The sequence below is a fragment of the Lepisma saccharinum genome, unplaced genomic scaffold (genome assembly GCF_977018435.1).
Source record: "Lepisma saccharinum unplaced genomic scaffold, izLepSacc3.1 HAP1_SCAFFOLD_968, whole genome shotgun sequence".
NCBI classification, from domain to species: domain Eukaryota; kingdom Metazoa; phylum Arthropoda; class Insecta; order Zygentoma; family Lepismatidae; genus Lepisma; species Lepisma saccharinum.
In genome coordinates, this window is record NW_028143620.1 from 7,294 (window position 1) to 23,757 (window position 16,464).

At 37.2% G+C, this 16,464-nt stretch overlaps 1 protein-coding gene across 2 annotated transcripts; it reads left to right on the forward strand.

Moving 5' to 3' along the window:
- The first annotated feature begins 2,247 nt into the window (after positions 1 to 2,247).
- LOC145983449 (uncharacterized) lies at positions 2,248 to 15,548 on the forward strand. 2 transcript variants are annotated; one of them, XM_083116554.1, is made up of 2 exons: positions 2,248 to 2,364; positions 13,926 to 15,548. In XM_083116554.1, exon 2 carries the CDS (start codon positions 13,936 to 13,938, stop codon positions 15,187 to 15,189), a length of 1,254 nt encoding a protein of 417 aa, XP_082972680.1. In that variant the 5' UTR covers positions 2,248 to 2,364; positions 13,926 to 13,935; the 3' UTR covers positions 15,190 to 15,548. The 2 variants fall into 2 exon arrangements, with proteins under 2 accessions (XP_082972680.1, XP_082972679.1); XM_083116553.1 differs by lacking the exon at positions 2,248 to 2,364 and adding an exon at positions 4,283 to 4,418.
- The last annotated feature ends 916 nt before the right edge of the window (positions 15,549 to 16,464 follow it).

Below are 16,464 nucleotides of genomic sequence, written 5' to 3' on the forward strand. Positions count from 1 at the left end.
AATAAACAGATAGAAGTTGAGAACACACACTTTGTGTGTCGAAAATGCGACTAAAAGTCTTTCCTGAACAGATTGAATTGTATTATTTTGGTAATAATAAGCCTAAACTTGTAAAATAATAAGTTAAAAGTTGAAAAATGTTTTTTGTGAGTGCAAAATTTAATAAAAAATGTTGCCTGAATAGTACAAATAGTGTTATTTTGGTAAAAAAATTAACATAAAATTGTAAAATAATAAGTTAAAAGTTGAAAAAATGTCTTTGCGAGTCCAACATTTAATAAAAAATGTTGCTTGAATAGTACAAATAGTGTTATTTTGGTAAAAAATTAATATAAAGTTGTAAAATAATAAGTTAAACGTAGAAAAAAATGTCTTTGTGAGTCCAAAATTTAATAAAAAATGTTGCTTGAATAGTACAAATAGTGTTATTTTGGTAAAAAATTAACTTAAAGTTGTAAAATAATAAGTTAAAAGTTGAAAAAATGTCTTTGTGAGTCCAAAATTTAATAAAAAATGTTGCTGATTAGTACAAATAGTGTTATTTTGGTAAAAAATTAATATAAAGTTGTAAAATAATAAGTTAAACGTTGAAAAAAATGTCTTTGTGAGTCCAAAATTTAATAAAAGTGTTGCCTGAATAGTACAAATAGTGTTATTTTGGTAAAAATAAGGATAAGCTGTGAAAATGTTTGACATAAAGTCAAAGTTTGGTAAAAAATAAACTCAAAATTAAGTTAAATAGCACACAGTAACATACATTTACTACCTAAATCAATAATCAAAGGGTCCTAGGTTCGTTACCCCGTGATAAAAGAAAATGGTGAAAACTGTAGGCCCCGTCCCTAATAGCTCTCCCTTCTTCATAGTACAGATAAAAAAAAACCTGCGCTAAAGCGTCCTGTGCCTTGGAGGCAAACCTGAGCGGAATATTAATTGGCGGCGGAAACCGCATAGCTTCAGAGATTTGACCCTTGCTGCGCATTCTCAGACATCCTTTGTTGTCTGGTTGAATACCTCCCCTGCCCTACAGTATTGCATAGCTTTCCCCTGTTCTTGCGTACTGGTTAACCTTGAAAAAACCGGTTCTGAAAATCTACCGACGCGTTCTCTGATTGGTGAATCAGCTTCTTCCTTTGTTCTGACGTTCTGACGTCATTTGACCTTGACCGCTCTTCCCCCAAATTCCTTTCTCCTCTACCTGCGGAGTTCACAGTCTCCTGTCTGGCGTCTGAGATCATCGTCTTTCATACCATAATAACATACATTATTACATAGTACTAATTAATAATATTACATATCGCGGGTTCGAGCACCGGGACCGTCCCCAATCGTAATTGAACCTGTACCTACACCCATTACCACCGTTCATAGCGGTTCATAAACCATAGAAAACTTATTTTCAATATTATAAACATTAATATTATCGATTGATACGTTACATACTTTGCAGTAATGAATATAAAAACATATGCATAGCGTTTAGTACCTCTAATTACCTTCTATATACATATTTTTCATAAAATAAATAATTATATATTCATAAAAGTTATAAACATGCAAATACATAAATGTAAAGTATTCTAATGATATGCAAATTTATTCATATTATGCAAATTAGTTCTTAATTATATGCAAATAAAAGACCACCCATGGAGAAAACAGGCCTTGGCGCGTTCCGATACTACTGGTACCAATTATATTAATCGATGGTGACGTCACGGGGGCGATCCCCCTTTTACCTTTATGTTATTTCAAGGATTATTGCACATTGTGGCAATCAAGAAATCACCTCATCCCCTTAATGTGCCCATAGAAACACCTAAAAAATCAATGGTGTGATTTCATCATTGCATCCCCGAATAGGATGACACAAAATCGAACCCTTCTACACTTTAAGCTGTCCCTCTTTTGATAATTTTTGGCCTAATAGAAGCATAGCATAGTGATCCTTGACCTCCCCAACATTTAACGGGAACAAATAACTTACAGAAAACACATCCATTGATCCATTTAGCATTTTCATCACGTTCCTCAGTCAATGTACTCAATCACATTATCTCAAGATGAGAGTTTAAATTCATATCCGCAATTTGAGCACATGTCGTCTGTTTGTATGTCGTCATCATTGTTTGCTAGGAAGAAGTTATGTAATGCGATGAACTAGCAGGAATCATGACCTTCAAAGAAGGCTCGAATACTGACATATAGATAAAGCAGTATGATATTGATGCAGCCATCTCGTGGCAAATTTTAAAATTACTTGTTACAAGATGCATCTTGTTCGACATTTTGCCACGTAAAGACCAATGCAGTACATTCATCACCTACTTTGACAGTCCGTATTACTAGTTACCGATTTCTGAGGTAAGTCGTTCATTTATTATAAATAGCCATATTTTCAGTAATTGTATGCCTTGTCGCAGTTACGTGCCTAGAAATTTCTGACCATTTGAATGATTTCTTCTTTTAGTAGTCACTGCCTTACTGAACCTCCTTGTATCCGACGTTCATTATAATTATTATTATTTATTTCTAGACGGAAGTCTTGAGGATATATTTGCTTTCTTATGTTGTGACCGTTCCCCTCAATGTGGTGGAGCGGACACCAACCTCTAAACAGGTAAATGCATACATTCTATATCCCAATATAAACACACACACACACACGTTTATATTGGGTGGAGGCAGATTGAACAGTGGTTCGGATCCCACTTTAAACTGTAGGTCCAGTCCAGATTAGCCTATCTGTGCATAAAGTTGACTTAAAACATTCAAACTAGCAAATATACGTATATATTGTGGTATCGACGGTACAGTTTTCGAATTTGAAACCCAATTATATATCAATCAGTGTAGTGAACTCCACTATGAATCATGCAACTGTAGTCATAAAAATTTAACGATAACTTCCGGAGTATGGTTTGATATATTTTGAAGACCTCATGTATTTTATTCTTTTTATCTATTTAGTGTATGTCTGCATGGGGAAAGGAGTACGATTTGTCTCAGCTAAGCAAGAACTTAATCAAGCCAAAGATAAAGGAAAGGCAATAAAAATAAATCATAAATTATCGTGAAAAACTGTAAATAAAAATAAATTATACCCCCAATTAAAAAAAAGTGATGATAAAATCAAAACCAAGGACCAACAATGATTTATTAGTCTTAAGAATATTACTGTTCTCTTTTAAAACTTTTGTTGTGTTCAAATACCTTCATTATTTAATTTTTTTTTAAGTTTACAAGTACACAAAATTTCTAGGCAATACGTGAGGGTGGCTGGGATGACCAGGGTAATTTGATGTGAATGATCCTTTCCACTATTGACCAGCCCTGACAACTTTTAATCACGTGCAATATTTCAAATGTTTTTACTGTCATATACATCCCAAGTGATGAGCTGAACTTCGCTGTGCAGAATTCTCGTTACAGAAGATTCCTGGTTCAATACCCGGTCTGGTTAACTATACCTTATGAGTGTTCCTTCGCCACCTGCACTTATTAGCATACACTTGCGATCACTTCAATGAGAGTTTACATTTATATGTATGGACTTGCTTTTACTTCAATTCACTTGAATTTACTTCAATTTGCTTGTTTTGCACTTGCATTTACTTATGAGCACTTGTATTTACTTCTCGGTTGGTTGGTTGATTTGGTGCTTTAAGTCCACTTTATGCACAGTAAGGCTAATCGGGACTGGACCTACAGTTTAAAGTGGGATCCGAACCACGTGTACCTCCATAAGGCAACAAGGCCTACCACTGTGCCATCGGGGAGGCCCATTTGCATTTACTTCTGGGCATTTGCATTTATTCTCGTCGTCGCGATTAGCCAAAAGTAGAAAAAAGCGACATCAAATAAGAGGAATACAAAGTCTAATATCGTCAGTTCGTTAAATGGAATGGCGCATAAATTACGAATATGCCAGTATCCATGGAATATATCAGTGTTGCACTATAAAAACAGCTCCAAATATATATATTTTTTAAAAAAAATGAAGAAATTTCCGAATATGTATCACCCCAGATAGGAGGCTGTTGCAATTGCTCCTCTCCCCCATTCCCCATCATTACGCCACCAAGGTCGACTCTTATGTCCTTGTGTGATGTTCTTACGAGAATTTGAAATGATACTGAAATGCATTTCACTGCCTATTTATTTACAATGAAGATATCGTAATATCAGGATATTTGCTTTTTGCTCACATTTGGAAGCAAGGAAGGGAATTCCTCTCCCGAAGATTTATTCTGCGCTCACAGCGGATATTACGCAACTGATGCCCTAGGGAGTTATTTCACAGGCTGGATGCAATGATGACGCAGGAGACCTTTGGAGCTAAAGCAATCACGTGAGGCAGCTGGACATTGTGTTCGTTTTGGAGGTCGGGGACGTAGTTAGCAGGAATTTTATTCAAGGTGAGCTCTTAATAGAGTCCATAGTTGTATTTAAGTAGTCTAGTTTAGCCTGTCGCTCACGGAGTTTGAACCAGGACGTTCTTCCAATAGTGGAGTTAGGTTTCTCATAAATGTTACTATTCTTTCAGTGCTGTCATTCATTTTAATCTGTCCATGAGAACCATGGCGCCGCCGGAAATCTTTCAAGGAGTGATCAGACCGTGACATAATATGTAATTGTACAACGCTACTATTATTACAAACCAATTAAGAAACTATTGCTTTCTTGCAAATTTATTATTGTTGTAACCCTGGAAGAGACTTCAACTCGAGCCACTACACGAATGACAATCCTACAAAACTGCTATATTTTTGTTTCTTACATTTAACATACTCAAGTTCATAGTTATTTGATTTTGTTATTAAATTATACACACCTCATTCAAGAAAAATATTTGAAAGTAGAGAGGAAAATATTAATTATAGGTTTATTTTACTTGCCTTTTCTGCTACTTTTGGCTAATCGCGACGATGAAGATGGGTGATGATGAAATTGATGAAAATTATTATTATTATTGATTTGCTTTATTGTACTTCGCTTTTGTGCCATCTTTGGCTAATTTGCGAAGATAAGGATGAGTGATGATATGATGAAATTGATAAGAATACACTCACAGTGACCACCCATGCACAGTCCGGGATTCGAACCCATAACCCCTGGAGTCATAGCGCGCTGATAACCAACAATCGATGAAAAGTGACCTCACGATATCTCGAAAACTAGGAAATGTGACCATAATTACTCTCATATGCTAATTTAACGGGATATGAACTACTTTGATTAACCCGTTCGTCTGTCTATTGAGGGCTCGAACAATCGAAAGTTAAAAGTGGGTGGATATTTAATGCTGTGACATATCCGGAATCATTCGAGTTATAAATGTGAGACTTCACCAAGTTGAACAGATGTGTGTGATTAAGTAGATGTGAGATTCAATATCTTGGTCAGTTCCACTTAACTATAAAATCGATCTGTTCGACAACTGCTGATTGATGGAAAACTATCACATGTGTAAGGATGTAATTTCTTGAACTGAAGTAACAATAGGTTCTACTATAATGGGATACTTAATATCTCGATCGAATATATCTGGTCTGCCGATGTCCGTGGCGAATTGGTCATCATAACTCAGTTCGAAGGTGGAGGCCCAAGGTTGAAACCCTGGTTGTATCATTGTGTTTGTCTCAACACCCACCCAGTTCTAACCCAAGATGTGGAAAAGCGAAGTAACATAGCATCTTGTTTTTCTTACATCCTATGTGAAAAGAATCGAATTGCATGCATACGAACCATTATTTTGTTAAGATATGTGTACAATGAAAACTGGTAGTTCTATACCATTTTTTATGACCTTGCAGGAAACGATGCAGTTCTAGAATTAGTTACTAATTTGTGAAAACCAAGAGAACAATTTGCACATGACAATTTCAACAATATGTTTATAGTATTTTTTAAAGGCTGTGACTCTTTTCACCAGGTGCTGAGAATAGCATGTGGGTCTATTTTCACCAGGTGGTGAGAATAGCATGTAGGGCTCTTTTCACCAGGTGCTGAGAATAGCATGTGGAGCTATTTTCAACAGGTGGTGAGAATAGAATGTAGGGCTATTATTACCAGGTGCTGAGAATAGCATGTAGGGCTATTTTCACCAGGTGCTGACAACAGCATGTCGAGCTATTGTCACCATGTGCTGAGAATAGCATGTGGGCTATTATCACCATGCGCTGAGAATAGCATGTGGGGCTATTTTCACCAGGTGGTGAGAATAGAATGTAGGGCTATTTTCACCAGGTGGTGAGAATAGAATGTAGGGCTATTTTCACCAGGTGCTGAGAATAGCATGTAGGGCCATTTTCACCAGGTGCTGAGAATAGCATGTAGGGCTATTTTCACCAGGTGCTGAGAATAGCATGTAGGTCTATTTTCACCAGGTGCTGAGAATAGCATGTAGGGCTATTTTCACCAGGTGCTGAGAATAGCATGTAGGGCCATTTTCACCAGGTGCTGAGAATAGCATGTAGGGCTATTTTCACCAGGTGCTGAGAATAGCATGTGGGACTATTTTCACCAGGTGCTGAGAACAGAATGTAGGGCTATTTTCACTAGCAAACTAATAACATGAATCATAACATAACATTGTATTTTATCTTATTATATTAACACTATTATCACCAGGTAGTGAGAATAGCAGTTAGTGCTGAAGACCAGAAATTGCATGACCAGTTGTTGGAGAGTATTTACCGAAGTAATTTAAATGCTAAAAACCCTAAACCTGACCTGCCTAACCTAACAACGAAAGCATTTAGGAAGGTAATATAATATCCCTTCGTACTTACGTATGTCATGTGACATATTAACAGCACCAGTCTACATCAGAACACCTTGCAGTGTTTTTCAACTCCATGATGTGCAAAAAAGAAGTACTTGTCTACTGCACGAAAATAAATGCACACCAACATAAGCTTCATCCACATCAACAACGTGTAGCAGGCCAGGCCAGGTTGCAGATCATGCACATACAGTTTAAAATCTGGTGAAAATAGCTCAAAAGCTAGCCTCACAACCTGGTGAGAATAGTCATTGTGGTTAGCACATCGTTATACGACACCAGGGATCCCGGGTTCGAATCCTGGCCTGGGCATGGATGTTTGTGAGTGTCCATTCATCAATTTCATCATGTCATCAATCATCTCCATCTTTGCAAATTAGCCAAAAGCGGCACAAAAGGCGAAGTAAAATAAACTAAAACATTTGCTCTTGATTGATTTGGCTTATTTTACTTCGCTCTTCTGCCACTTTTGGCTAATAGTAAAGATGAGGATAAGTAACGATAGGATGAAATTGATGAAGGAGCACTCACAAAGAACACCCATGTCCAAGCCGAGATTCGAACCCCTGTGCTATGCACTGCGACACAGAGGTCGGCATGTGCTGTTGGTACGTGGGATTCGGATATGAAGAAGTGGCAAGAGTTCGGTAGTGCAAAGTAGTCCATTCATGATTTTGAAATGAAATGTTAGATCTAAATTTATGTTAACTATTCTGATTAAGAAGTGTACTACTTTGTCTGTTCTCTTGATATTGCTTACACAGGCCATAGACCAAATCCAGAAATCATATTGAAGAATAGGTACAAAGTACGTTGTAAAGAAGCTTTGGGAGGGCAGAAATATTTTGTCTATAAGTCTGTAAATTAATCCAAGAGTTTTCATGGCTTTTTAAGTTATTTCATCTTTATGGAGACTAAAAGTCAGTTTGCTGTCGAAAATAAGAGGCCAATTGTGACATTGAGATGATTATGAACTTATGAATTACGTGACAGACACAACCCATGCTATATACAAGGTTCGAACCTCTGATATGTAGTTTTGTGCTGCTTAACACTGGTCGCTCCCCACGGAGACCGACATACACACATGTTTTAGTTCTGCACGCACAAATCATTTGCGTTTAGCGATGACATTCAGCCTTATTACAAAGCGAAAACCTTTTTTATCTAATCTTCGACGAGTTTATAAACATTGGGAGCTACCTCCTCTCTTCCAACAGCGTTTATGTGATCAGAAAAACATAGAAAACCGTAATTGCACCGGGAAACATTATTTAGCAGAAGCGCGCGCGCACACAGTTGCATACATACATACGCACATATCAGAATCTCTAATATCATATTTTCGGCGTTTAATTTATTCCTAATGTCTGGGACACACATCCCCCAATGCCATGCACGGATCCCCCCTCAAATTCGTTCATCAAAATCCCCCCCCCAAAAAAAATTGTTTTATCATAAACTCCCCAAAATATATTTTGAATAAATACGCAGTAATTGATTTTTATTTGAATGTTGATAATTTGTTTCCATTTTTAAAAAAATAAATTATCCAAGTACTTTGATTGGATAAATACTTAAGTAATACTGACTTGTTAGAAAGTAAATTACACACGTGCGTTTAAACACTGTTCATCACAGACGGAGAATAAGATTTCTAAAATAAAAATTTGACTGTTTAACACAAACTGTTTTCAACTTCAAAATAGAAATTTCAAGCTGGGCACACTAAATATTCGTGCTGTAGTTGCCTGTTAACCAAAAACTAGTTTCTTCTCGTAACCGATTCATTTTGTTGCTTCACGAGGCATCAAAAGGCTTAGCCAGAAATTTCTAAGGTCGGGGCGATAAGGTGCCCCTTCTACTTGGGATAAATATTATCATTTTTGTAATTAATAACAACAATTACATAGAATTTATGTTAAGTGCAAATTTCACTTGCTAAAGTAAAATTTTCCTGTGACAAGAAGTTAGAAATGCTTGATTGATTGATTTGGTGTTTTAAGTCCACTTTATGCACAGTAAGGCTAATCGGGACTGGACCTACTGTTTAAAGTGGGATCCGAACCACTATGTGCCTCCACCGGGTATCGAACCCAGGACCCCTTGATTACAAGGCGACGACAATACCACTGCGTCATCGGGGAGGAAGAAGTTAGAAATGCGAGTTTGATATTTAGAATGTGTTATAGCCTGGTGCAAATTCTCAGAAATGTGGCTGTAAAAAGTGTAGGAAGCATTTTTGAGGAAAAGTCGGCAAATAACATTTTCTGAATGTAATTGATGTGCTGATTACGAATATTTTGTTTGCCACTCTCGATTTTGATGTTATGTGCTTCAAATCGCTAAAAAACAAAATGGCGGCCATACGAAATGAGCTCAAAATAACTTTTGAAAGAGCAGAAAGAAAATAGTGATCTTGGTGTCAAACATTATGCTTTTGAGTGTGCTGAATCCAAATATTATGTTTTCTAATCTGAAATTTGAAGCTATTTGCTCCAAATCGCTAAAGAAACAAAATGGCGGCCATACGAAATGAGCTCAAAATAACTTTTGAAGGAGCAGAAAGAAAATAGTGATCTTGGTGTCAAACATTATGTTTTTGGGTATGCTGAATCCAAATATTATGTTTTCTAATCTGAAATTTTAAGCTATGTGATCCAAATCGCTAAAAAACAAAATGGTGGCCATACGAAATGAGCTCCAAATAACTTTTGAAGGAGCAGAAAGAAAATAGTGATCTTGGTGTCAAATATTATGTTTTTGGGTATGAAGAATCCTAATATTATGTTTTCTAATCTGACATTTTTTAAAATTGTTGTTGTTTTTTTCCTCCTTTTTAAACAAAAGAACCACAAAAATGACTAAACGTATAATATATATTTTTATTTTTTTACTTTATCTCAGAATGATAGAAACATAGAACCATGGATCCACTTATAAATTTGAAAAGACCTGCACCTATGAGCCATCATCTTAAGATGTTTCTTATCAGTTCCTCCAGAACATTGCCACAAACAAAGGATAGCTACTTCAGATATTCAAGATACTCTCCTGAAAGCTGAAACACTGGGCCAGGTAAAGCTAGACACCTTCGTGAAGGAAAGGACGATGGCCCCTGGTAAAAGTCACACACAAGTCAAGTTAAGTGATCCTCTACATAAGTCAAATGCAAAGACCTTTAAGTCCCTCTATGAAGTTAAATTGGTAGTAAGTGGCAAGGAAACCATTTTGAAAACTGACAGGAATATTCTCCAGCGCCTCGTAACTGCCTATGAGGCAGGTCGTAATGTGAATCTAAATCGCATTTTGTGTCATAAACTAATGCCAATTCCAATCTCCCTTGCCAACACAAACGGAAGTCTGATAACAGGAAACAAAGCCATTCTATCTGATGTGATGACCAAGGATGTAATTTGTCCACCTGATATATCAATTCCGTCTGCGTCATGACTTATAATAGATGGTCAAGCATTAGTTGTTGCACTTGGAAAGCCATCAGGAGTTTTTAAACTTTGGTGAACTGGCAGATGCATTTCGTAACCTTGTTGTTTCTATGGGAAGAAGCTTTAAGAGTATTTATGTCACCTTTGATCGGTATAACGTAACTTCAAACAAGGCTGGAACAAGGGATAGGCGCTTGAAACATGCTCATTTAGTAAGAAAAGTAATAGAAAATGTATCCGTGCCAATCCCCAACAAATTCGGTGACTTTCTTGCTAACTCAGAGAATAAAAAAGATTTGGCCTGTTTTCTCTCTCATCATTTGATCAACAATGCTCCTGAAGACAAAATATTTGTGGTTTCCGGTGGATTTCACAAGGAGGATGACGTACGAACAAACAATCGTGATTTGTCTATTGAAGGATTGCAGGCAAACCACGAAGAGGCGGACACGCGTATTATAGTTCACTGTCTTAATTCTGGTGCTGATAACATTGTTGTCTCAGCACGTGATGCAGATAGATATATTAGTGCAATAGGTAGATTAGATGTACGAAATTGTGGTTGCGAGCAGGAACATACATTCCAGTACATGAAGTCAGGCAGAAGCTTTCATTTACGGATCCTGTCTTCGAAACTCTCATCCCATTCCACGCCATAACAGGATGCGACACAGCATCCTACATTGCTGGGATCAGTAAGAAGACAGTATGGAAAATATTTAACACTACTAAATCTTGGTGTTGACGAATTGAAACAAGAAACAGCACACAAGGCAGAGAAGTTCATGCAAGTTGTATGGTGTTCCGGATGCAAGCAGCTGTGATGAAGCCAGAGTAAAGCTATTCAGCAAAGGAAAAACACCACAAGCACTGCCCCCCACCCCCCCCCCCCCCACTACCGATGCTCTACGGTTACATGTACAACGGGTCCACTATCTAGCCATGGTGTGGAGGTAGTCGGTCATACCAAAACCTGTGTTACCACCACCTACTATCTTTGGATGAAAAATGGTTGATGGACAGCTCGTTCCAAAACTTCAATCGCTGCCACCAATTCCACAATCCTGCTACGACATTGTCACCTGTGGATGTTTGGGTGGTTGTATATCCGCTACATGTTCCTGCAGGAAAGGCCAGCTTGTATGTACTGCAGCTTGCAAATGTACAGATACTGGCACTAAGGAGTGCATGAATATCCGTGACTAGATAACTATTATACTATTTTTGTAGGCAAAATAAGGTTGAAAAAGGATAACGTGCGGATTTATCATACACTGGTACTGTTAATATTTCAATATGGTCTTATGCTTTGAATAATATTATAATTTTGCATCTTTACTTCAGAAATGTTCTATACTTTTTTCTGTATTAAAAACCTACTGTTACACTGTTTTATTCCTAGTTCAAAAGTATGGATACGAAACATTGCATGGATGCACGTAGCCGGCATTTTGTTTTTTAGCGATTTGGAACAAACAGCTTAAAATTTCAGATTAGAAAACATAATATTTGGAATCAGCATAGTACCCAAAAACATAATGTTTGACACCAAGATCACTATTTTGTTTCTGCTCCTTCAAAAGTTATTAGGACCTCATTTCGTATTGCCGCCATTTTGTTTTTTAGCGATTTGCAGCACATAGCTTAAACTTTCAGATTAGAAAACATAATATTTGGATTCAGCATACCAAAATACATAATGTTTGACACCAAGATCACTATTTTCTTTCTGCTCACTCAAAAGTTATTAGGACCTCATTTCGTATTGCCGCCATTTTGTCTTTTTAGCGATTAGGAGCACATAGCTTAAAATTTCAGATTAGAAAACATAATATTTGGATTCAGCATACCCAAAAACATAATGTTTGACACCAAGATCACTATTTTCTTTCTGCTCTTTCAAAAGTTATTAGGACCTCATTTCGTATTGCCGCCATTTTGTTTTTAGCAATTTGGAGCAAATAGCTTCAAATTTCAGATTACAAAACATAATATTTGGATTCAGCATACCCAAAAACATAAAGTTTGACACCAAGATTACTATTTTGTTTCTGTTCCTTCAAAAGTTATTTGGAGCTCATCTTGTATGGCCGCCATTTTGTTTTTTAGCGATTTGAAGCATATAACACCAAAATCGAGAGTGGCAAACAAAATATTCGTAATCAGCACATCAAATACATTCAGAAAATGTTGTTTGCCGGCTTTTCCTCAAAAATGCTTCCTACAGTCAGAATTTTCGAAAATTGTCCCAGTCTATTACTATGCAGTACACTTTGTACAATTATTACAGCATGCAGGGAATCGACAATACAATAACATTTCTAATAGAACAACACCATTAAAATAATTTACTTACCTCCTCAAAACGCCATATACGGAGTAGCGGCCATTTTGGTGCCCAAACTGGCAAAACTAGCTTAATCGCCGCCACTGCATACACGTATTGTGTAACGCACTTTTGCCAGCAAAGCGAGCAAGAACATTTTTTGATCTTTTTCTTTCCAAACTAGCCAGAATATTAATTTTATAGGTAGTCAAAACTTTCATAAGTTGCGGCGATGTTTAATCTCCATGCTAATTTTAGACTTACTCTTTACATTGAAGAGAAGATATTGTCCCCCCCCCCTTAAAGTAATAATCAATCCCCACACCAGAATTCACCAAAAAATCTAAGTGATATTCAAAAAATGAATTTACTGCTCAGTCTCATCTAACTAATATTAACGTGAAAATCTAAAAATTTAACACTCAGATTCAAGAGTTATATGCCCTTACCCCCAAAGTTTAATCTTCAATTCCCCACAAGAATGTAAGGCATAACGTGTAAGAGATGGATATTGTCCTTCCTCCCCCTCCCCCAAATAATACTTAGTACCCTATTCGTTCACAAATTAAAATCAACTTCCGCCCAATGTTGTATTGTTTATTAAGTCAAATTTCCATCTAAAAAAAAATCCCCCACAAAAGTTGGGTGGACGCAACCTAAGTCCATAAACCCTGCCTAATATGCTATGATCTGAGCACAGGCACTGTTGATAGTCACAAATCAGTTTATCTTAATTCATTTTGTTCTAATCAGGAAATCTTATTTATGGCAAAGTTTTGGTTGCGTCAACTTTGCAACTTTAACTATTAACTATTAAGTCTACCACAGAACGACCACAATGAAAATAACCTTCGGCCAAAAGTCTTCCCGCACATTTCCCTCCATCGATTCAACTCGGGTCAAAAGGAAGCATGGTCCACCCTGTCCCTCCCCTCTTAGCGGGGATACGATGCACAGGAGTCGCGGGTCTGCGCAGGCTCTTTTGCCTGTGGTTCCACAATATAGGGGAATTGAGTCGATTCTTCTAATCACGTGAGTTACTCATTCAGAGACAAATTTGTGTTTAACCCTTCTCCTTAATTCCATTTGCTTTTGTCCGTAGCGGGGTGGTTAGCACAACGCGCTACGACGCCAGGGGTCCGAGTTCGAACACGGCCTGGACATGGGTGTTCTTTATGGGTGTCTCTCCATCAATTTCATCATATCATCATCCAAATCGTTGCAATTAGCCAGAAGTGGCCGAAAAGCGATGTTTAATAACAAATATACATTTGCATTTGCTTTTTAGCTCAAGTAATTTGGGTTGGCAAAAAAAAAAAGAATCAACTACGTTACCAAGGAGAATTCTCCTTCTTTTTCATTTTAGGAATGCCAATATGTCAAGCAATGACCACTCGTGGTTGGACCAAAAGTTCCTGACAACGGCGCTGAGACATGGATTGGCAGATCCAAACCTTGAAGTCCAGAAGTGTGATGTTTATCCAGGTACGGACGTAGGTGATAACTATGGCAGCATTGTGTACAGAGCGACAGCTGAAGCAGAGGTGGTCAACAGAAAGAAGGTATACAAGTTGGTGATAAAGTGTGTTCCAAGGAACGAGGTTAGGAAAAGAATAATCGATACCATGTGCTACTTCACTAAAGAAATAAACATGTACGAAGTAATATTTCCAGACTTCGAGAGACTTCAAAGGAAACATGGAGGCAGAGCTATGTTGTGTAGTGTTCCTCGATGCTACTACACCCTTATGGATCAGCAGAGGGACTGTCTGGTACTGGAAGATTTGGGGCCTCTTGGGTACAAAATGGCGGACAGGCTAAAGGGGCTCGATTATAAGCATTGTCGATTGGTGTTTGCAGAGCTGGGGAAGTTCCATGCCTTCTCTTACGCCATGAAGGTTCAAGATCCGGAGAAGTTTAAAGAGAAGTTAAGCTGGTGCAAGGAAACACTGTACTGTGAGCAAAGCAAAGAAATGTACGAGCCTTTCTTTCAGCACCAGATTTACAGCTCGATGTCTCTCGTCAAGCAGTTTCCGTGCTGCAAGAACGTGGTTGAAAAGTTTGAAAGTCTGAAGGGAAAAGTCTTTGATCGCCTGGTGGAGTTGTTCGTGCCGGAAGAACCTTTGTCAGTTATCTTGCACGGCGACTTCTGGCTCAACAATCTCCTATTTTCATACGAAACCAAAGCAGGTACGGAGGTTCCTAAGGACGTAAAGCTTCTTGACTTCCAGATAGTACGCTACGCCTCACCAGCCTTGGACTTGGTCAATTTCATCTACAGCAGCACGACCAAGGAAGTCAGAAGTGAACATCTACAAGAGCTGCTGGAGTTATATTACAGCAACTTTGCTCGAACAGTGGAAGCACTGGGAGCACAGGTGGGTGAGTTCACCTTCGAAGCTCTGCAACGGGAAATCAAAAGGAAAACCCTCTTTGCATTCACCACGGCGTGCGTCGTCCTTCCCGTAATGATGACAAAAAAGGAAGACACTCCAGATTTGGATTCAATAACTGAAGCTGATGTAAAAAATCCCAACAAAGAAAGGCTTGGTCGAATGTTCAGGAACAACGAGCTAGCCTTCCGCCTTAGAGATGTCTTTTGTGAGCTGGATGAAAATTATATCATGTAAAATCACTGTTTCATCCAATAATTTCTGACTGTACTTGTATTTTATAGATGTAATTTCGAGTTTTTTGCAATTTAAATGCTCTGTGTTTTTTAACATACTCTTCATGTAATATTCCTTTGTAAAAATTTAGAAAACCGTTATTTTTTCAATCCATCATCATTTACTTGCAATGAAACAATAAAATGTATTAAATGATTAATTGTTTTAAGATAAATATCTGCTGCTGTGTCTTTATAGTCTAAGGATATATAATAATATCCACAATGAAAACATTCTAAGATTGAATTAGAAATGGAATGAAAAAACCTAATCAATGTAAAATTCTCTGTATTTCTGTACAATTTCATTAAACAATAACATAACAGATATTTGAAAAAAGCAACTTTAAATTATTCTTTAATAAAACCAAGGAGTTAGTAAAACATAGATTTTAATGTTAAAATTCATTTCACGATTTCTGGATTGACGCATTTTATAGTGCCTATTAATTCTTATTTTCAAGTTCAATGTCTACTTTTGTCTAAAAATGCTTATTTTTCGCTTTCTTTATCTTTTGTTTTGTGCGTGTTCCTTCATCAATTTAATTTAATTTTAATTTCAGCATCATTGTCCAAGGAATCAGAAACCCAATAAAAAATCAAGAAAATTACAATAGAATGCTAAACCTTCAAGTCAATAAGTGTCTAACTGACTGAGAAAAATATTCATGTTTACTGACAATTTGGGTCCGCATTTTATTTTATGCTTTTTTAAGTGCCTATCTTCATACTATCTTATTATTTACTGCTCATTGCCTGCCTTTGCCTACAAACTTTGCAAGAATTTGACTGAAAATGAATTTTGAGAATATGAAACTTGTTTCTTGCTTGAGTGTAACTTAAAGATGCCCCCCACAAAATGACCTCAGAAGAATAAAAATGTTCTTTTTACAAGCCGTCAGCAAAGGAAAGTGACTGAAAATGTCAGTTATTACTGCAAGATTCGTGCTCGGATTCAGTGGTAAGGAAAGTAATGACTCTTGCAGCCAGAAATGAATTCTTGCACGTAGCTCTACAAGAAACATGTCGAAGATGATGCCCCAGGCTTCCTTCTTGATTGTACAGTAGTTCTTGTTCTCGTCTACACTGAGGTGTCCTTAAGAAAGTGTGAAAAAAAAATTGTTCCCACAACATAAATTTGTGAAAATGTTCTTTGCATGAGCTCTAAACAATTTACCCGAAGTTAATGGATAATAATGAAGATGAAATCTACAATCGACTTGTGTCTTACACAAGT